Source organism: Rhinolophus hipposideros, assembly GCF_964194185.1.
Source record: "Rhinolophus hipposideros genome assembly, chromosome: 21".
Classification (NCBI taxonomy): Eukaryota; Metazoa; Chordata; class Mammalia; order Chiroptera; family Rhinolophidae; genus Rhinolophus; species Rhinolophus hipposideros.
In genome coordinates, this window is record NC_138067.1 from 36483948 (window position 1) to 36507062 (window position 23115).

At 35.2% G+C, this 23115-nt stretch overlaps 1 protein-coding gene across 3 annotated transcripts; it reads left to right on the forward strand.

Annotated features, from left to right (window-relative positions):
- LOC308489722 (uncharacterized protein) lies at nt 1-23115 on the forward strand. 3 transcript variants are annotated; one of them, XM_081031264.1, is made up of 5 exons: nt 1-152; nt 6109-6181; nt 8758-8884; nt 9180-9278; nt 19521-23115. In XM_081031264.1, the coding sequence occupies exons 2-5, from the start codon at nt 6173-6175 to the stop codon at nt 20543-20545; spliced, it is 1260 nt and encodes a 419-aa protein (XP_080887390.1). In that variant the 5' UTR covers nt 1-152; nt 6109-6172; the 3' UTR covers nt 20546-23115. The 3 variants fall into 3 exon arrangements, with proteins under 3 accessions (XP_080887390.1, XP_080887392.1, XP_080887391.1); XM_081031266.1 differs by having other exon boundaries at nt 23-152; nt 9204-9278; XM_081031265.1 differs by having other exon boundaries at nt 24-152; nt 9183-9278; nt 19521-23109.

The following is a 23115-nucleotide window of genomic DNA, read 5'->3' on the forward strand; positions in this document are numbered from 1 at the left end:
GCGCTGGCGGGACCCTCAGGTCTACACCAGCAGTTGCTATAGTGTTATCTCCGTAGGGTTCTGCTGCTTTGGAAGCTCGGAAGGCCTGAGGTGAGGAACCGGAGGAGAGGGCGGAGCCAGAGCCGGAGCCTCAGCTTTGTACCGCGGAGGAGGTGAGATTCAAATTACGTGATTCTGTCTGTGTGGTGACTGACCGTGTGGTTGTGACTTGCTGTTCCATGATTACCGTGTGTAGCAGTCTGGGAGCCTGGACTGGAAGCTACCGGGTGATGTGTGTGTGTGTGTGTGTGTGTGTGTGTGTGTGAGTGATTGGGACCACGTGCGGCTTTGTGTGAGCGGTTATGGGGAGCTTGTGACTTGGTGGAGGTGATAGCGTTTGTCCCCGTGGGGATGTGTGATTGTGACCGTGTGCTGCAGAGTAGAAGGTGGGGTACCTGGGAGTATTGTGACTGCGACCGCTTACAGGTGTGTGATACCTGTGACCGTGTGCGGCCCTGTGTATGCGGCCCTCTTGGCTTTGGCCGAAGGTTATCTTGAGCTTTATGTTCCCATGGTGTTTCTGTGATTTGTGTGAGTGGATTAATGTATGAGGTTTTTTTCACTTATATATACCTCTCTAAACATTATACTGTAGTTTTCTTTTGTTTTTAAACTTTATATGAATTCTGCCATCTTATTTTTGCTCATTTGTACAACTTTTTGAGAATTTTCCATATTAGACCTAGTAGTGGTTCATGTTTCTTTGTTATATTGTATTCCTCCTTTGATCCACTAATATTCATCCTTTCTAATAATGATAGATATTTGAGTTATTTCTAGTTTTTTTTTAATTTATAAAAACGCCACAAGCATTATTTTACATAGGGTGCATGTGCATGAATTTATCTATCTACCATTGGAATTGCTGAGTGATATAGGATGTGGGGAGACCAGGATGTGGGGGACCTGGTTGCTGATGTGTTTTTTTGAATGACCTCATTGTTTGCATTCAATATAGCATACTCTAGGTACTTTTTTGAATATTGCTTCTTTCACTTTATGATATATCCTGGGCATTACTCCACCACAATTTGAAGAGATTGACTCATAGTTCTTGTTTTTACAGCTACATAATATTCCAGTATATGGATTTATCATAGTCCATTCAACCACTCTCCTATTATGGACATTTAGGTCATTTACAATATTTTGCTACTGAAAACAGTGCTTCAATAAATGACTTTGTATATATGTATTTTTGTATTGCTGGAGGCAGATCTTCAGGGTAAATTCCTAGAAGTGGGATTGCTGGGTCAAAAGGTAAGTACATATGCAGTTTTGTTAGGTATTGCTAAATTCCCTTCTGGGACTGTTGTATCAGTTTTCGTTCCCACTTGCAATGTTTAAGAGTGCCTGTTTCCCCCACTCCACAGCCTCGCCAACAGAATATGTTGTCATGCTTTTTAGTTCTTACCAATTGAATACATGAAAGACAGTATCTCAGTGTTTTCTTATTTCTTTAAATATGAGTGTGCTTGAGCATTTTAAAATCTTTTTTTGTGATTGCCCACTTACGTTTTTCCCCATTTTTCTAGCAGGTTTTTAGCCCTTTGTCTTTTATAATTGGTGATTTTCTTTGTATCTTGAAAAGAAATCTTTGCTTATTCCCAAGATCTTAAGATATTCTTCTATGTTTTCTTTTAGAAGCTTTACAAAGGGGTGGCCAGTTAGCTCAGTTGGTTAGAGCGTGGTGCTAATAGCACCAGGGTTGCCAGTTCAATCCCCGCATGGGCCACTATGAGCTTCGCCCTCCTTAAAAAATAAATAAATAAATAGATAAAAATAAAATCTTAAAAAAAAAATACAGTGAGTCAATGTTAAAAAAAAGAAGAAGCTTTATAGATTTAGCATTCACGTTTAAGTCTGTGATAGATCTTGAATTAATTTTTATGTATGGTGAGAGATAGGGATAAAGGTTAATTTTTTTTTCCATTCAAGTACCCAGTTGTTCCAGCACGATTTTTTGAAAACACCATCCTTGCGCATCTGAATTAAAAGGAGCTTTTATCATAAATCAGGTGATATTATGTATGTGCCTCTCTTTCTGGACTGTATTGTTTTATTATTTGTTTTTGCCAGTACCACTTTGTTGAAATCTGTAGTATTAATCTTCCAACTTTTTTTCTATTTTATCAAGACTGTCTTGGCTATTGTACATCCTTTCAATTTCCTATAAATGTTAGAATCAACGTGTTAATTCTTTTTTCTTTTATTAAGGAAAGATGCTTTCTTTTCTTTTTTTTTTTTTAAAGATTTTATTGGGGAAGGGGAACAGGACTTTATTGGGCAACAGTGTGTACTTCCAGGACTTTTTTCCAAGTCAAGTTGTCCTTTCAGTCTTAGTTGTGGAGGGCGCAGCTCAGCTCCAGGTCCAGTTGCTGTTGTTAGTTGCAGGGAGTGCAGCCCACCATCCCTTGCAGAAGTCGAACTGGCAACCTTGTGATTGAGAGGATACGCTCCAACCAACTGAGCCATCTGGGAGCTCAGTGGCAGCTCAGCTCAAGGTGCCTGTTCAATCTTAGTTGCAGGCGGCAGAGCCCACCATCCCTTGCGGGACTCAAGGAATTGACCTGGCAATCTTGTGGTTGAGAGCCCACTGGCCCATGTGGGAATTGACCTGGCAGCCTTCGGAGTTAGGAGCATGGAGCTCTAAACACCTGAGCCACTAGGCTGGACCTCGACGTGTTAATTCTTGCCAAAAAAAGAAAAGTCCTTGCTGGGATTTTGTTTGTGAATCTATATGTTAATTTGGCGAGAACTGACATTTTGTTAATATTGAATCTTTCAACTAATAAATATGATAAATGTCTATATTTGTTACGGCCTTTAATTTCTCTCAGCAATTTGCAGTTTTCAGTGCACATCTGTTAGATTTATACCTGGGTATTTGATGTTATTGTTGAAACTAAATGATGTTTGAATTTTTTAATTTTCTAATTGTTTGTTGATAGAAGTATGGTTTCTTTTTGTATATTGTCCTTTTATCTATAAAATGCCTACTGTAGATGCTATTAATCAAGTTTAGGAAGTTTTCTTTCTCACTTGTTAAGACTTTTTTATATTAATGAGGGATGAATTTAGACAAATGTATTTTCCGTGTCTATCGAGAGGATCATACGGTTTTTCTCTTTTTTTTTAACATTAATGTGATAAATTATGTTGATTTTCAAATATCAAACCAACCTTTCCTTCCTGAAGTAAACCCTACTTGGCCATAATATTTTAAACTTTTAAAAAAATTTTACGGGGTTAGATTTGCTAATATTTTGTGTAGAATTTCTGCACATATGTTCATCAGAAATATTGGTCCATAATTTTCTTCTGATATCTTTGTTATGTTTTGGTCAGGCTTATACTAGCCTCATAAAATGAGTTGGGAAGAATTCCCTGTGTTTCTCTATTCAGTACATGTAAGAATAAAGTTATTCCTTAAATTTGGAAGAATTCACTGTTGAAGCTTCTGGGCTTAAATTTTCTTTTTAGGACGATTTTAAATTATGGAATCAATTTAATCTTTAGATGTTCTGTTTTTGTTTTGTCAGTTTTGGCATGTTTTAAAGGAATTTGTCTTTTTCATGTAAGGTTTCACACTTAAGAACATAAAGTTATTAGTATTTTTTTATTATCTTTTTAATGTCTATGGCATCTGTAATAATGTTATCTTTTTCTTTCCTGATATTGTTCATTTGTGTTACCCTCTCTTTTTCATCAGTGCTTTTGGTAATGTTTTTTCTTCCTTTAGGTATTTTTAAGGTTTTTTTCCCTTTGTTTTTCAGCAATTTGACTATGTTGTTGTGGTTTTGCTTTTTCGTTTGTGTTTGTTATATTTTCCATTTTATTATTGCTGAGCTTCTTAAAATTTGTATTGAGGCTTTTGATCAGTTAATCCTTCAATGTTACCTCTCTAATCTCTTTTCTCTTCCTTAGACTCTTTACATGTATGGTAACTCTTGACTGTGTCCCATGTATCTTTTATACTCCTGTTTTTTCTGTGTTTTTTTTAAATTATAGCAATTTTAAATGATTTATTTATCAAATCCAGTATCTGAATTATCTTTGGTTCTGCTCCTATTTTCTGTTTTTATCTCCTTGCATGTCTAGTAATTTTTAATTATATGATAGATATTGTATCAAAAAAAACAATGGGGGCCAAGGCCAGCTACTACCTACTTCTAGCGTTCTCATTAGAATAGACAAATTTTCTGTTACTAACATACAAGAGATTTTCAAGATAATACTAGAAATCATTTAAAATTTACTGTAAGTGAAGTAATAATCCTTTTATGCGAAGATAGCTAAGAGTGCAGAATACTCAAAAAATGTAAGTTATTTGCTCAGTTTCAAAGGACTTTCTTCTCTGTACTGTTATCTTTTTGCACAATGCTCCATACCTCATGTGTGGTCGTTTTGCACGCACAGTATGTAGTGGTCTTCGCCACAGAGATTTTTGGCTTTTCTAAAAGGGAGGAGCAGATCCCCCAGATGCAAGAATACAGCCTGTGAGAATACCCTGTATGTGAAAGAGGAAAAGGGTTGGTAATGTGACAAATATACTAAGATCTATTGAAGTAAGGTTGTTTCCTGCTCATTCTACTTGGAAGGTACAACACTCAAGGATGTCCCTTTAACCAGAGAAAGGCCGTGAGGAAAGACTGGAGGGAGATCTAAAGTGAGGAGTGTGGGGGGAGGAACTTGGTTTTCAAGTCTTTCTGGATTACTGTTGATTCTTTAGTATCAAGCACAATGCCTGGTATATAACAGGCTATATGGCTGATAAAATAATACTAAGGGCTTAATAAATAGTAATAATAATATTAAAGAAGTGCTTTCAGGTTTTAAGGAAGAGGCATGTATAGATTACTTTGGTTTTTATTTCCTGGAATATGTGTACACCTCAGGAAACGCAGCAGTGCGTGTCTAGGGTTAGAAGTAGCCATTAAATAATTGATAACATGGTGCTACTTCCTGGGTGGTTAGTTTTACATGAAATTATTGATAAATTGTTTAATAATCAAGGAGCTTTGTGCATAAGGAGGAATGCTCACTGCCGTATATACTTTTGCAATGCTCAGTTTATTATGTTCTTATATCTAATAAGCAAAAATGTTTTTCTTGAAAATTTAAGCATTGATCTCAAATTCAGTTCCTCTCCTTAAACAATTTAGACTTCTATTAGTATTTTAGTATAACTTGTTCTTTTGGACATTTTAAACATCTTAAGCACATGGAATATACATGATTATTTAAATTATTACTTCACGTACAGTCAAAAGCTATTTTAAAGCATCAGTGATGTGGGGTTAGTCCATTTCTACATTATTTATGTACTCTTAATTCCTTCCTTTTATGCTAATTTTAATATCTTTCTAAAGTTTCAATAGTATTACTTTGTTTGCTTTTCTGGATTTCAGTTATCTTAAGGCAAGATTAGAGGATCTGGTTTATCAGTCATTTGTTTCTTGCTCAGGACTTGGGACCTGATTGTATTATACAACCCAAGACCATTGGAAACAATGGTTTGATCAATGTATATCCAAACTGAAATGATTATGATCAACTTCTAGGAAGTAATCATTCAAAACTCATATGCTGGTAAAATGGTATATGTACAAAGATCTTTATTACAACATTCTTATAGCGAAAGACTGGAAATAACCCAGATGATCATTGGCAACAAATTGTTTAAATAAAATATATCCAGTTAGTGAAATACAGTATAGCTAAGAGAATTATGTAACTCTGTATGTGCTAGTTGGGATCCTGTCCAACTAGTAAGAAAAATAGCAATGTGTGTAACTGTTTAATATGCTACGATTTGTATAAAAAAATTCTATCTTTGTCTGTATGTGTGCATATATGCAAACTGTATTTTTCTAGCCCTGTCAGGGTATACAAATTTACCTGCTCTAGTCAAAGCCTGAGGTTTCTGGAGTTGGGGATAATGAGATATTTGCCCATTCTTTCCACAAATAACCCCTCAAGTGTTTATGTGGCGTGAACAGAGGAAATGCTCATTTTGGGAACTATAAGGCAAGTGGGATTTCATGTAGCTTCTTTTGCCTCTCCTAGCTCCGCCTTTTTCCAAAAGAGGAGTCCAGAGGAGGACTGGTCCTTTTCTGCAAATATCAAAGCCATGGCTCAGGTGAGATTCTGTTTTCTTTTGCTCAAATAGAGTAATTTTTACCCTTAGTACATGTAAACATTTGCTTCCTTCATCATGATGCTTTTTGGTGTTTTTTCAAAACACTTTTCAGACAGTTTAGTTATAAGCAATGTCAAAGTTCTTGTACCCTTGCTCTAAAGAAGTTCTCCAGTAAGCCAAATCAGACATTTCTCTCTTGGTGGAGATAGTTATGGAAAAAACGAAGTGGTTAGATAATCATTGTTGGAAAAAAAACAACAGACTGCTTAAAGATCTTTACACTCTTAACTTACAGATAACTGTTAGAGGACCAAATGGTTGGATGGATAACAAGTCTCTCTGAAAAGGTCTTAATCAGATTAAAATTTATCAGAAAATTCCTCACAAATTTCATCAAGAATCTTTGTTCCTACAAAGAGATTGTGAATTACATAATGTAAAAGTGGTCTGACAGACCAGGTTTGGAAAAAACAATTTTTACGCTGGTTGACATGGGTCCCTCTTCAGGAACCTGACCCCTATTTCCTCCTAAAAAACCCAGCACGCCCACCCCAGATCCCTCTTCTTCTTTTAAACAATATTTACAAACTCATTTTGTAAGTTCTTCAGCATCTTCTATCTTAAGACTTCTGCCAGAAATTTTGATAGAAACGTGTTCCCCATTTGTTACTGAATCTAATTTGCTTGGACAGTGATTTGATAGGATGCAAATGAGTAATTAAGGACACCTCATAGGGAAAAGCCCTGATCATTTCCACAAACCCAGGTTTTCCAATGAGAATATACGTGGAGTGGTTTTGTTTGATTTTAGTCTTAATACATAGAATGATCTGAAGTATGAGCCTTTCAGGTTTGGGGATATGATTGATGGCCAGTACAAAGCTCTGACACCCTACCAGATCATCCAAAATAAATAGACTTCAGTAATGTCATTGTATAAATTTGGATTATCCTGTATCACTTTCCTGTAGTTCGGAAACAAAGGGAATTTACCGTTGAATAAAGAGTCGTTATAATGGGCCGGTGTTGGGAGATCTTTAAAGATCACCTATAGCTTCAGTGTCTGAAAGCCAAAGAAAAGTTATCATTTATAACTTTTTTTTATTACCAGTGTCCAGGTAATATTCCATATAATAGAATGTTATTCAGTGAAAAAATATACTTATGAAACAAATTTGTTGTAACAAAGAATAACTCATATAATAGTCTAGAATTATATGCAAATTTAACTTTCTAATTTATTTTAAAGTCCTTTTACACACACTTACAAGTGAAGTAGTACTGTTCCAGTCTTACCCCATCACCAGTCCAATTCTGAAAAGGTGGCTGCCCTCAATTCTTAAATATGGTTTGCTATCTGAATCAATTTTACGTATTAATCTCTCTCTCTTTTTTTTTTTTACATATTATCTCTTGACTTACTGCATAGTGGAAGGGACATTGTACTCTTGTATTGCATCTTTTATTCTCTCTGATTCTGTTATTAATTATATCACAATTTTTGGTTAAATTAAAAGTATAGAGAATATTAGGACAGCAGTTATCACTCACTGCTGAGCTGGCTTAGCTTTATTCTTATACAACTTTTTGTTTTTCCTCGGGTTAATTGTTGTTTTCCCTGCATTTGCTTAGTTGTCCATATATTTATATCCAAAATCTACAGAATCACTGTCACATGCCAATCAATATGTTTTCCATCTGGTCAAACATATCATTCCTTTTGAACATGGAGATTCCTATCCCCGTTCCCTTTTTAGCCCTGCCCCCAACTGGTCTGGTTATTCTCTATTCCTGCTGCAGTTTTCTTGAGACTTCCCTGTTTTTGTTTCCTGGGATTTTCCTTCACTGTTCACCTGTGTTAATTTACCTATTTCTTGAATCTCATGTCTTTCTCTTATGGTTTACTTCCCTATTTTGGTGGAGCACATCCTCTGGTAGTTTCCTAAGAAATTGTGCTTTTGTCTTTTTATGTCTAAGAATGTCTTTTTTCAATTCTCATAACAGAATGATAGTTTGGTTGTAGAATGCTAGGCCAGAATTTCCTTTTTCCATTAGAATATTGAAGAATTGTTCTTATTTCTTGTTTTTAGTAGTTGTTAAGAATCCTATTGCCTCTCTGATTCTTGATATCTATTATAGGACCTATTCTTTGGATGCTTGTAATGTCTTTATCTCTTAGTCTGAATTTTTTTTTTTTTTCAGTATTTGGGAAAAATAGTGAGAAAGAAGCCCAAACATGTTGCCGACATATTGTATGACAAGTATTGTGCTAGGCATTCATATATACTATTTTATTTAATTAGGAAACTCCTCTTAGCTAGACTTTGTATCTTTCCAGACTTATTTAGATAATGGAACCCCTATACACAGGCAGTTTTGTCTGGAGGAAACAGAAAGACATGGGAGCACAGTGATTCCATCATGCTTATTTGTTTACAGTCCTCTCCTTGCCTCCCAGACATTCAGCCCTCTCTGTATGCTTACTATTTTTCACTTCCTCTACCTTTATTTTTTTCTTCTTTCCTTCACAAAACAACTTTTTATTGATCAAATCATATACATGGTTGTTGTTTCAGGAGTCAGTGATGTTCAGTGATGTATCCATAGACTTCTCTCAGGAGGAGTGGGAATGCCTGAATGATGATCAGAGAGATTTATACAGAGATGTGATGTTGGAGAATTACAACAACCTGGTTTCAATGGGTAAGGACGTCTGTCCATATTAATTCAGATTCTGCCCTAAGAAGGTCTATTTCCTCCAGGGTGAAATACTCACCTACCTTCAAGTAACCAGTTAGAGTTCTACATCCTTTTCCCAGAGAAATGTTTTTAATATTATAGAGTAAGAAAGAAGGACCTACATTGCATTATGGGGAAAGTTTCAAATCCTTGTTATATTTCATAAATCTGCTTTACCTTTCTTTGATTCTTTCTTAGTGAAGGGACTGGATTTGAATTCTGGGACATTCTAAACATGTCTCGTTACTTCTTTTGTAAGCAGGACATTCTATTTCTAAACCAGATGTGATCTCCTTCTTGGAGCAGGGGAAGGAGCCCTGGTTGGTTGACAGAGAAGTAACAGGAAGCCAGTGTCCAGGTAAGTAAGGCATGGCAGTAACGATCCCATAGGTCAGTGGAGAGACTACACCTTTGAGATGCTACCTGGGAAGCTCCCCTGAAAAGCTTTAGGCCTGTTGTGCAAACCTTTTGAGCATGAGCTTTCAAATGACTTCACCTTTTTCTTTTACATAACACACTCTACTTGTTTTTTTCCTCTTATACTTCTCTCCTAACTCTAACCAGCTGGTACCCTCTTCCACCATCCCTAATGATATTCCTTTCTATTCATAGTTTCTTATTAGCTTCTCGTCCTCTTTTGTATTAGTCTTTAAAAAGCATAACTATCTCCTGAAATATATTATTTTCTACATTGCCAAAGACTTATTTTCTTTAGAGGTTTTTTCAGATATAGTAGTTCATACACTTATTGATTCATTCATACTTTTAACAAACCTTTATTGATATAATAATGTGTGTGAGGTACTGTACTAGGTGCTGCAGAAATTAAAAAAGGAATAAGCAGTTATAGACTTTACAGCTTAGAGGGGGTACTCGAACATGTATACAGATAACTTCTACAAAGTAGAATCACTATAAGAGAGGTTAAAATAGCTCAGCAAAAAGTGAGGGCTAAAGATGTAGAAGAGAAGTTGATCCACATAGAAGCCATTAGGAGGAGAGTTGAGCATGCATGTCCTTGACTTTAGATAAAATGTTGGAAATAAAGGATCTGTACATCCATTGAGAATTTAGAGCAACACCCAGCACTGTTCTCAACACAGGTTACAGTAGTGAATAGAACATGAACAAAAATGTCTATTCTCAGAGCTTACCCTCCAGTACAGGAAGAGATTCACAAATAAATGGATATATAATATGTGAGGGAATAAGTGCTAAAAAGAAAGAGGGTGCTATTTTATGTGACGTGTTAAGAGAACTTTTTCCATTAAGATAACATTTGTGCAGAGACCTGAAGAAGTACAGCGGTAAATTATTGTATGTGGTTTCTGGGAGGAAGAACATTCCAGAGAGAGGAAGCCAAACATTGAAAGGCTCTGGGGCAGGTGCACGTTGTCTGTGTTTAAGGAGCAGCCAGGAGGCCAGTGTTTCATCTATCCAGGTTGTTATTATTCAAGCATCTTCAAATCTTAACACCTCATGTCATTTTACCTTTGCATAACCTAAATATGTAATTGTGAAAAATATGGATATTTTGTCCCTTATATAACTTTAATGCCATTATTGTCCTCAATAAATTTTATAATGATTTTTTGATACATTGGGTTTAGTGTCATTATATTGAGTGAGAGTGGACATTTTCACCTTAATGGTGCAGTTGTCTGTAACTTGTTCACTACTGTATTTTGTACTTTTTATCTATTACTATCATTTTTTTAGTCAGTTTTTATGGATGTTATATAAAATAAAAACATCCGTTTCCATAAGGTGCCTTCACTTTTTAATTTTAATTTGGATTGATATCCTTAATATGTATGTTTTAATGTATTTTTAGTTAGCTCCTTTGTGTTTGTTATGATTTCTGATTTTTGAAAATAACTGGACTCTACAAGTTTTATAGATATTTTGTAAAATTTTCTGTGATTTGTTTTATAACATTTAAATTCATTTTAATTTCTTTTGTAGTAAGATATCAATTGAGAGTCCAAATAACTTATCCCCCACACGCATACACACACCTTATTATGGTACCATTTATTTAACACCTGCTTATTTTGTCATTGTTTTATCCACCTATTCAGTAATGAGTTCTGATTGGTTAGTTTGTATTTCAGGGCCTCTTTTTTAATTTCTTTGATTCATCTATCCACTTATGCCTATGGAGATATGCCTAATAGACAATTAATATAATTCTTTTTATTGCAAATTTTCACAAATACAGAAAAGTCACAAACTATAGGTGGACGTTCAAACAATTATGAATTGAACTCTCATGGAATCATCACCCAGGTCAAGAACTACAGCACTACCAACAAAGATTTCTGTATCCACAGTATCTTTATGTCCCTTCATAGTTTTACCGGTTAAGAGTGTCACCCACAACAATACAGTTTTACTTGGGTTTGAATTTTATATACATGGAATCATACTATATATATTTTTTTGTATCTTGCTTTTCTATTGAGCATTTTGCTTTAAGATTCAGACCTGCTGTTGTTTGCAGTCATAGTTGATTCATTCCATTATATGAATATACTACAATTTATCAGTTCTACTGTTTATAGATGGTTGGGTTGTTTCCAGTTTTTTACAGTTAACTATCTACTATGAACATTTTCTGCATTTTAGGACTAGGAGAGATAAGAATGGATCATAAGACATAACATCTTTAGCTGCCTATTTTTCAATTTACTTTTGTTCCCCCCAATTCCTCTTTTTTGCCCTTCTTCAGTACTGATACCAAGTGTGAAACTGTAGGAGGGCAGGTGGCCATAATCTTCAACAAACCTACAAGACTCTTGATTTTAGGCACATTCCCGTGGAGCCTGTTTTTATCTGTCTTGGCATAGCTTTGTTTGATCACATTTTCTTTCTTGACTAAAGAACTCCTCTGCCAGTCCTAATTCTGCAAGGCATTTTTGAGGTCTTGAGGTAGAAACTTTTTAATTTTATTTGATTTTCTTGTCTTATTTCATTTCTTGATAAGTAAATGGTAAGCTGGTCTTATGGTAATATTGAAGGATAAGCTGTTTTGGGATGGTGGTTTTCTATGTAGATTTATTGTTAGGTTACTGTTAAGAAAACCAAATGGTGAGGGAAGAAAAGCTGTGCCATCTCAGCATTTTATGGAGTGCCCCTTGAGAGCAGAGTGCTCTGCTAGATTCTCATGGCGCTACAAGGTTGGCTATAATATGGCTTTGTCCAGGGAGGGAGGTCTTTTACTTATTCCTTATTTTCAGTTACAGTTGACATTCAATATTATTTTGTTAGTTTCAGGTGTATAGCACAGTGGTTAGACACTTATATAATTTATGAAGTATTCCCCTCGTAAGTCCACTAACCACCTTGCACCATACATAGTGATTATAATATTTACTATATTCCCTATGCTGTACTTCACATCCCCATGACTGTTTTGTAACACCAATTTATACTTCTTAATCCCTTCACATTTTTCTCCCAGTCTCCCAACCCTCATCCCATCTGGAAACAATCAGTTTATTCTCCGTATCTCTGAGTTTTTTTGTTTCATTTGTTCATTGGCTTCATGTTTAGATTCCACATGTAAGTGAAATCTTATGTTATTTGCCTTTCTCTATCTGACTTATTTCTTAGCATAATACCCTCCAAGGCCATCCATGTTGTAAATGATAAGATTTCATTCTTTTTTATGGTTTAATAATATACCATTGTGTATATGTACCACATCTTCTTTATCCATTTGTCTAATGACGGGCACTTTGGTTGCTTCCATATCCTGGTTATTGTAGATAATGCTGCAGTGAACATAGGGGTGCACATATCTTTTGGAATTAATGTTTTGGATTTCTTTGGATAAATACCCAGAGGTGGAATTGCTAGGTCCTAAGGTAGTTCTATTTTTAAATTTTTGAGGAACCTCCATACTATTTTCCATAGTGACTGCACCAATTTGCAATCTCACCAACAATACATGAGGGTTCCCTTTTCTCCATATCCTTGCCAACTCTTGTTCGTTGATTTATTGATGATAGCCATTCTGATAGGTCTGAGGTCATATTTCATTGTGGTTTTAATTTTCATTTCTCTGATGATTAGTGACATTGAGCACCTTTTTAATATGTTTATTGTCCATCTGGATGTCCGTTTTGGAGAAATGTATGTTCAGGTCTTCTGCCCATTTTTTAATTTGATTGTTTGTTGTTTTGGTGTTAGTTATATGAGTTCTTTGTAAATTTTAGATATTAACCCCTTATCACATGTTACATTGATGAATATCTTCTCCCAGTCGTTATATTGTCTTTTCATTTTGTTGATGGTTTCCTTTGCTGTGCAAAATCTTTTTGGTTTGATGTAGTCCCATTTGTTTATTTTTTCTTTTGTTTCCCTTGCCCTATGAAACAGTATTACTAAGAGCAATGTCAGAGTTTACTGTCTATGTTTTCTTCTAGGAGTTTTATGGTTTTGGGTCTTACATCTAAGTCTTTAATCCATTTTGAGTTTATTGTATATGGTGTAAGAAGGTGGTTCACTTTCATTTTTTTGCATGTATCTGTTTGGTTTTCCCAACATCATTTATTGAATAGACTGTCTTTAATGCACTGTATTGTCTTGCCTCCTTTGTCATAGATAAAATAACCGTATAGGCATGGATTTCTTTCTGGGTTCTCTGTTCTGTTCCATTGATCTATGTGTCTGTTTTGATACCAGTACCATGCCATTAATTACTATAGCCTTTAGTATAGTTTGGTATCAGGTAGCGTGATGACTCCAATTTTCATCTTCCTCAAGACTTCTGTGTATATTGGAGTCATTTCTGCTTACACATAAGTTTTAGGATTATTTGTTCTAGTTCTGTGAAAAATGCCATTGGTATTTTGATAGGGATTTCATTGAGTCTATGGATTGCTTTGGGTAGTATGGACATTTTAACGATATTATTTCTTCCTGTTCATGAGCACAATATATGCTTCCATTTATTTTTATCTTCTTCAATTTCTTTCTTTAATGTCTTATAATTTTCTGAATACAGACCTTTTACTTCCTTGGTTAAATTTATTCCTAGGTATTTTTCTTTCTATGCAATCATAAATGGGATTTTTTTTCTTCTTTAAATTAAAGTTTATCAGGGTGACAATTGTTAGTGAAGTTACATAGATTTCAGGTGTACAATTCTGTAATACATTATCTATGTTTCACACTGTGTGTTCACCACCCAGAGTCAGTTCTCTTTCCATCACCATATATTTGACCCCATTTACCCTCTTATAGAGCCCCGCTCCCCCCATTCCCCTTCTTACCCTCTGGTAATCCCTAAACTATTGTCTACGTCTATGAGTTTTTGTTCTTTCAGTTGTTTGTCTTGTTCTTTTGGAGATTGTTTTCTTAATTCCTTTTTCTGATAGTTTGTTACTGATGTATAAAAATGCAAGCAATTTCTGAATACTAATTTTGTGTCCTACTTTACTGAATTCAGTTATCAGTTCTAATATTTTTTGGTGGAATCTTTAAGGTTCTTTCTCTATATAGTATCATGTCATCTGTAAATAATGAGTTTTACTTCCTTTCCAATGTATATGGCCTTTATTTTTTTTCTCATTGCTGTAGCTAGGACTTCCAATACTATTTTGAATAAAAGTGGTGAAAGTGGATATCCTTGTGTTGTTCCTGATTAAAGAAAACACTTCTGGCTTTTCACTGTTGAGGATGATATTAGCTATAGATTTGTCATAAGGCCTTTATTATGTTGAGGTATATTCCCTCCATTCCCTCCAAACTTTGCAGAGTTTTTATCATAAATGGATGCTGGATTTTGTCAAAGGTTTTTTCTGCATCTGTTGATAAGACCATATGATTTTTATCCTTCATTTTGTTTATGTGGTATATAATGTTAATTAACTTGTGTATGTTGAACAAACCTTGCATCCCTGGAATAAATACTACTTCATTGTGTTGTATGATGTTTTTAATGTATTGCTGAATTTTGTTTGCTAATATTTTGTTGACAATTTTTGCATCTACGTTCATCAGGGATATCGGCCTAGAATTTTCTTTTTTAGTAATATTTTGGTCTTTTTTTGAAATCAGGGTAATGCTGTCCTTGTGAAATGAGCTTGAGAGCCTTCCCGTCTTTTAAATTTTTTGGAATAGTTTCAGAAGAATAGTTGTTAATTCTTCTTTGAATGTTTGTTGTAATTTACCTGTGAAACCATCCAGTCCACGACTTTGTTTGTTGGGGGTTTTTGATTACAGATTTGCTTTTGTTAGTAGTTATTGTTCTGTTCAGATTTTCTGTTTCTTCTTGACTCAGTCTTGGAGGAGTGTATGTTAATAGGTATTTATCCATTTCGTCCCTGCTTCTCCAATTTGTTGGTATATAATTGTTTGTAGTATTGTCTTATAATCTTTTTTGTTTCTGTAGTGTCATTTGTCACTTCTCTTTCATTTCTGATTTTATTTATTTGGGTCCTCTTTTTTTTCTTGATGAGTCTGGTTAAAGGTTTATCAATTTGTTTATCTTTTCAAAGAGCCAGTTCTTTGTTTCATTATTTACTTATATATATATACATATATATACATATATATGTATATATATATACACATACACACATATTTTAGACTATTTTGTTTATTTCTTCTCTGATCTTTATTATTTCCTTCTTCTACTCATTTTGGGCTTTGTTCTTTTTTTTAATTCCTTTTGGGCGTAGGGTTAGATTGTTTATTTGAGGGTTGTTTTTTTTTTATTAAGGTAGGCCTGTATAGCTATCAATTTCCTTCTTAGAACTACTTTCTCTGTGTCCCATAGATTTTGGGTTGTTGTGTTTTCATTTTCATTTGACTTAGGCTGTCTTCTGATTTCTTCCTTGATCTCATTGTTAACCCATTCACTATTTACTAGCATGTTATTTAGCCTCCATGTGTTTTTGTGTTTTTCAGTTTTCTTCTTGTTACTGGTTTCTAGTGTCATGCTATTATCATTGGAGAAGATGCTTGATATGATTTAAGTCGTCTTAAATTTATTGAGACTTGTTTTGTGGCCTAACATGTCTATCCTGGAAAATGTTCTGTGTGTGCTGGAAAAGACTGCTTTGGTGTGAAATTCTCTAAAACATCAGTTAAATCCATCTAGTCTCATGTCATTTAAGACTGCTATTTCCTTCTTGATTTTCTGTCTGGAAGATTTATCCATTTATGTCAGTAAGCTGTTTAAGTCTCCTACAATGACTGTATTACTGTTGATCTCTCCCTTTATGTTTGTCAATGTTTCCTTTATAAATTTAAGTGCTCCTACGTTGGGTGTGTAAATGTTTACAAGAGTTATATACTCTGCATTGATCTCTATATCATTATGTGGTGTTCTTTGTCTTTTGTTGTAGCCTTTGTTTTAAAGTCTGTTTTGTCTGATATAAGTATTGCCATCCCATCTTTTTCCGTTGCCATTTGCATGAAGTATCTTTTTCTATCCCTTTACTCTCAGACTGTGTGTGTATTTTGATCTGAACCAAATCTCTTATAGGCAACATATGTAAGGTTTTTTTTTCCTTATCCATTCAGCTACCCTGTGTCTTTTGATTGGACCATTTAATCCCTTTACCTGTAAAGTAATTATTGATAGCTGTGTAGTTATTGCCATTTTTTCCCCCAGATATTCTAAGTTATACTTTTCCAGGTTGATTTATACACAGTGGACTCTTGAACAAAATAGGTTTGAACTGCGCTGGCCTACTAGTGTGGATGTTTTTTTCAATAAATATGGTAAATGTATTTTCTCTTCCTTATGATTTTCTTTTTTTGTTATTGCCATTTTATTATTCATATTTTTTATCTCTTTTTCTTCTTCTTGAAGAAGTCCCTTTACTATTTCTTATAATACTTGTTTGGTGGTGGTGAACTCCTTTAGCGCTTTCTTGTCTGGGAAGCTCTTTATCTGTGCTTTGATTCTAAATGATTGCTTTGCTAGGTAGGATAATCTTGGCTGTAGTTCCTTGCTTTTCATCACTTTGAATATTTTGTGCCAATCCCTTCTGACCTGTAAAGTCTCTGTTGAGGAATCAGCTGATAGTTATGGAGCTCCCTTGTTGGTAGCAAACTGCTTTTCTCTTGCTGCTTTTAGGATTCTCTCTTTGTCTTTAACCTTTGGCATTTTAATTATGATGTGTTTTTCTAGGCCTTTTTGGGTTCATCTAGTTTGGGACTCTCTGTGCTTCCTGGTCTTTTATGTCTGTTTCCTTCACCAAGTTGGGGAAGTTTTCCATCATTATTTCTTCAAATAGATTTTCCATCTCTGCTTTTTCTCGTCTCCTTCTGGTACCCCTAGGATGCGAATGTTGGAATGTTTGATGTTGTCCCAGAGCCCCCTTCAACTAACCTCATCTTTTTGAATTTTTTTTTCTTTTTGCTGTTATGATTGGGTGTGTTCTGCTATCTTATTCTCCAAATCGCTGATTTAGTCCTTTGCTTCATCTTATCTATTGTTGGCTCCCTTTAATGTATTCTTCATTTTAGTTATCATATTCTTAATTTCTGACTGGTTCTTTTTTATGTTTTCTATCTCCATTTTTATTTCCTATCTCTGTTGAAATTCTCACTGAGATCATTGAGCATCCTTATTTTTGGGGGGGATTTTTTTTTCTTTTCTCTGTTCTGATTGGATGTTTAATGCCTACATTAGCTTACAATTCCACCAGCAGTATATGAGAGCTCCTATTGTTTCACATGCTTCCTTACCTATGGAATTGTCAAACTTTGGTTTTCACTTATTGGTTAGTGTATAATAATACTTTAGTGTGGTTTTCTTTTGCATTTCCCTTTTTATTGATAAGTTTGAAAGCATTTTCATATCATTATTGATCTTTTGAAATTTATTTAGTGAATTATTTGTCGATAGCCTTTTTTCTATATTTCTGTCACATTATCTGTATTTGTCTTAATGATGTGGAAGAGTTATTTCCAAGAGGTACTCTTGTACCTCTGATCTTTCAATAGCAATACAGTGCTTCCCATTCATTCTCTTTCAACCTACAAATGGTCTTCCTATCAGCTGGTCAGCACTACTGTAGTGCTTGTGCACCTGTTAAGTTCTTTTCTCCTAAGATCAACATCACAGAATTCCAAGGCAAATCGTATTTTCATCAAACCCCAAACATATCTAGCCACAGAAGAATCCTACCTATGTACCATTCATGCTAGAGTCATTCAACATTTGACTTTTTTAAGCTATTCTCCCATCTGGATTGCCACCCTCTATTTCTTTATCATTTGTTAAAGAGACCCTTGGCCTCCAGTGACTGAATCTAGACAAGTGCTGTCAAATAGAACTTAACGCAATGATGGAAATGTCCTGTAGCTGTCCTATATTTCCCATATGGTAGCCACTGGCCACATTTGGCTGTTGAACACTAGAAATATGAATAGTGCCAACTGAATTTGAATTTTTATTTAATCTCAATTATGTTAAATTTAAATAGATACATATGCTACTGGCTACTATAGTGGACAACACAGATCTAACCAGGGGCTGACAAACTTTCTTAAAGGGTCAGATTGTAAATATTTTAGGCTTGTAGTTAATGTGATCTCTGTTGCAACTACTCACTTCTACCATTGTAGCTCAAAAGCAGCTATAGATACAAACTCGTACGTAAATCAGCAAGGTGGCTGTGTTCCAATAAAACTTAAAAAAATGATTGTAGTGCTGCAGGCCATCGTTTGCCAACCCCTTTGAATTTTTCCTTTGACATATTCATTTAATCCTGATAACTCTGTTCAATAGGTGTGATCATTTCTCTTATTTTACAGTTCATGCTGTGGCATGCTTTTATATGTGGCATGTATATGTGTATGTGAGACAGAGAGAGAGAGAGAGAGAGAGAGAGAGAGAGAGAGAGAGAGAGAATTAATCCTATAACAAAGCAGATAAGACTAAGGCATCTGTATATTTAGCAAGCTCCCCTAAGTAATTCTGATCTATAACAGTGTTTGGAAACCAATGGCTTACTTACTACCCTCATCTTACTATGTGGTGTTTCTTCACTCTTCTAGTCCATTTTTTTTTTTAAGGTTTTATTGGGGAAGGGGAACAGAACTTTACTGGGGAACAGTGTGTACTTCCAGGCCTTTTTTTTTTTTTTTTTTTTCCCCAAGTCAAGTTGTCCTTTCAATCTTAGTTGTGGAGGACGCAGCTCAGCTCCAGGTCCAGTTGCCGTTTCTAGTTGCAGGGGGCACAGCCCACCATCCCTTGCGGGAGTCGAACCGGCAACCTTATGGTTGAGAGGACGCACTCCAACCAACTGAGCCATCCGGGAGCTCAGCGGCAGCTCAGCTCAAGGTGCCATGTTCAATTTTAGTTGCAGGGGGTGCTGCCCACCATCCCTTGCGGGACTCGATGAATTGAACTGGCAGCCTTGTGGTTGAGAGCCCACTGGTCCATGTGGGAATCGAACCAGCAGCCTTCAGAGTTAGGAGCATGGAGTTCTAACCGCCTGAGCCACCAGGCCGGCCCTTCTAGTCCATTTTTAAAAAAATCCCTTTAAAAAAGTTTCATTCTTCCATTTTAATTGAAGTTTTATTTCTCCCAAACAAGGAAAATGTGAGTGATTGCTTTCATATTTTCTTTCAGTCCTCGGATCAAGATGTGAGACCAAGAAATTATTTCTGAAGAAGGAAATTTGCGAAATACAGTCAGCCCAGTGGGAGATAATGGGAAGACTTACAAGACATGACCTTCAGTGCTCTAGTTTCAGAGGTGATTGGAAATGTAATGGCCAGTTTGAGAAACAACATGACTCTCAGGAGGGACATTTCAGTCAACCAACATATACCCATGAAGGCATGCCCACTTTTGGTCAGCATCCATCCTTTACATTACAACAAATCATTCATAATAAAGAGAAATACTGTGCAACTAAGGAATATAGGAAAACCTTTAGACATGACTCACAGCTTACTACACATCAGATAATTCATACCGTTGAGAAACCCCATGAATGTAAGGAATGTGGAAAGACCTTTAGACATCCTTCAAGACTCAGTCATCATCAGAAAATTCATACTGGGAAGAAACCCTTTGAATGTAAGGAATGTGGAAAAACCTTTATTTGTGGCTCCGACCTCACTCGACATCAGAGAATTCACACTGGTGAGAAACCCTATGAATGTAAGGAATGTGGGAAAGCCTTTAGTAGTGGCTCAAACTTCACTCGACATCAGAGAATTCACACTGGTGAGAAGCCATATGAATGTAAAGAATGTGGGAAGGCCTTTAGTAGCGGCTCAAACTTTACTCAGCATCAGAGAATTCATACAGGGGAGAAACCCTATGAATGTAAGGAATGTGGCAATGCCTTTAGTCAGAGTTCACAACTTATTAAACATCAGAGAATCCATACAGGTGAGAAACCCTACGAATGTAAGGAATGTGAAAAGGCTTTCCGTTCTGGTTCAGACCTTACTCGACACCAGAGAATTCATACTGGTGAGAAGCCCTATGAATGTAAGATATGTGGGAAAGCCTATTCTCAGAGTTCACAACTTATTAGTCATCATAGAATTCATACTGGTGAGAAACCTTATGAATATAGGGAATGTGGGAAGACCTTTAATTATGGCTCACAATTTATTCAACATCAAAATTTGTACTGGTGATAATCCATAGAATATATGAAATGTGTGGGAAGGCTTTTTACAGCTTAAACCTATTCAACGTCAGAGAATTTATCTTAATAATCCTCTAACTAAAATAATGGAGAAACATTTTGTTTGTTGTCTACAGCTTATTCATCATGAGAAAAATGCAGGAAAAACACCCCAGGAGTAGAATACATTTTGGAAGCCCTTTAGTAAAATTTGTATTTCTCTTGACATCAGAGAATTCATCTTAACAAATATTGAAAGTGGTAGAACTGATACCTTTCTAACCTTAAACATCAGAGTATTCATGCTGAAATGTAATTCTTTGGTTACATTCTAAAGAAATTAGCAAACTGTTGGTATAAAAAGAATAGTAGAAAGTAACCTGGTTGAGACAGTAGCTAAAAAGGCTCCCCAGTTCCCAGTTCCAGCTAACTGATGCTGTGAGGAAAGTCAGGCCGTTTGCCAGCTCTTCTGACTTCTAGATAATCCAGAAATCTACATTTTTCTTTTTTAAGTGTGTGATGGTTCTTGATTTTTAAATGGCAGCTCAAATTTAATTTTTTTAAAAAAGACCAAAGAAGATATATCAATTCTGCAAGTAGCAAGTGGCCTATGTGTTACTTTGTTCTGGACACTAGAGCAGTGAGTGTGCAAAAGGCTTTCAAGAGGAGTTTTTAATAATGGAGTGCAAAGCCCTTGGCCCCAAGGAAATTTGAGGAGAGGGGAGTACAACACAAGGTAATTTATCCAGAATTTCTTAGATGTGAACAGTTTTAGATTAAAAATGTTTCCAGAGATAAAGTAGCTAAACTCCAAGTATAAAGACTTTTTTTAAGAATGGACTTGATTCAGCTCTAGTATTTTTTACATGAAGGTTCTTATTTATTCTAAGCATTATGCCAGTGAAATAGAATATACAGTCATGTACCACTTAACAGGGATATGTTGTGAGAAATGCAGTTAGGCAATTTTGTTGTTGCGCGAACATCATAGAATGTGCTCACACAAACCTAATTGGTATTGCCTACCACACATCTAGGTTATACTCGTATGGTATACCACTGTTGTGTATGCAGTTCGTTGTTGACCAAAACATTATGCGACACATGACTATTATATATGTTATATGTCCCATTCTTGATATATATTATATGTATACATATGTATGTGTGTATGTGTGTGTATATATGTGTATACATATGTATATACACATATAATATATATGGATGTATATATACATAGGGTGCCAAAAAATGTATACACATTTTAAGAAAGGAAAAAAACTGTATTAATATATACCGATAACAAAAGATGAATACAAGTCACATTTGACTTCTGCAATTACAACAGGTTCTCAAAGTGGTTACCATCAGCATCCAGACACTTCTGGTTACGGCGAACTACTGCTTGAGCAACGTTGACCAAAGTGATAACATCTCTTAAAATGTGTATATATTTTTGGCACCCCCTGTTATATACACACAACTGAAAATGAAAATGTAAGGAGTTAAACTCTGAAGAGAAAAAAAGAGCCAGGTCATTGCAATTTTGCATTAGCGGCAAATGTGTTACTGGAATTAAGTATTGTGTTCTAGACAAAGGGTCAGCAAACTGTTCATAAAGGGCCAGATAGCATATATTTTAGCCTTTGTGGGCTATAGTATTTCTGTTGCAACTGCTCAACTGCCATGATAGTATAGAACCTTACTAAAAGTCCTGGATTAAGAAATCCTGAACATGTTTTTTTTAAATGTCCCACAGTTTAGGTTTAGGTTAGTGTTTTCAGAAAGACCTTTCCTGTGCCTCAATTTTCATACTCATCAAGCAGCTTCCTACATTGATTGGGTGGACACCATTCTGTAGAAGGAAAAAGCATATATCCAAAGTTACTGCAGGTCTGTCCTTTCATTCTCTGTGCCCTTTTTTCTTAGATAACCATGTTAGGGGTTTTTGTTTGTTTGTTTTTAACATTATTATTTTATTTTTTATAGACATTTCATAATCAATTTGAGAAAAAAGTGAGCAAAATATCTGTAAGTGGGAGGATTAACAAAGATAGGCTATTTCATTCTGTTTTGCATTACTATCAAAATGAAAATTGCTAAATGAAGTTTTATATCCTTTCTTAGTATAAGTCATGAAGTTCGTCATCTAAAATTACAGAAATAATGCATTTGCATCCAAACCAATGAAACAATGTCAATAAGTTTTTAAAAATCAATATCTCTGTCCCCTCCTTTATTCACTCTTCCCCTCTGTCCATTTTCTTCTGAGTAATGTTTAAACCTTGTGTTTATCCCCCATATGTTTCTTTGTCCTTAAATGTTAACAAATTATTATAGTATATTTTTACAAAAAATAAATGATATTTTATACATGTTTCTTTAATTTGCTGTTTTACATTTGTCTGTACATTTTGGATTTCCCTTCAAGTCAATACATGATGATTTAATGGTTATGGTATATTTCACAGTATGTTTGTACCAATATCAATTCAACTACCCCCCAATTGTGATATTTTAGATTGTTGCCTCTTTGCGATTTAAAAGTAGTGCTGTAATAAACATTCTTATATTCTTGTC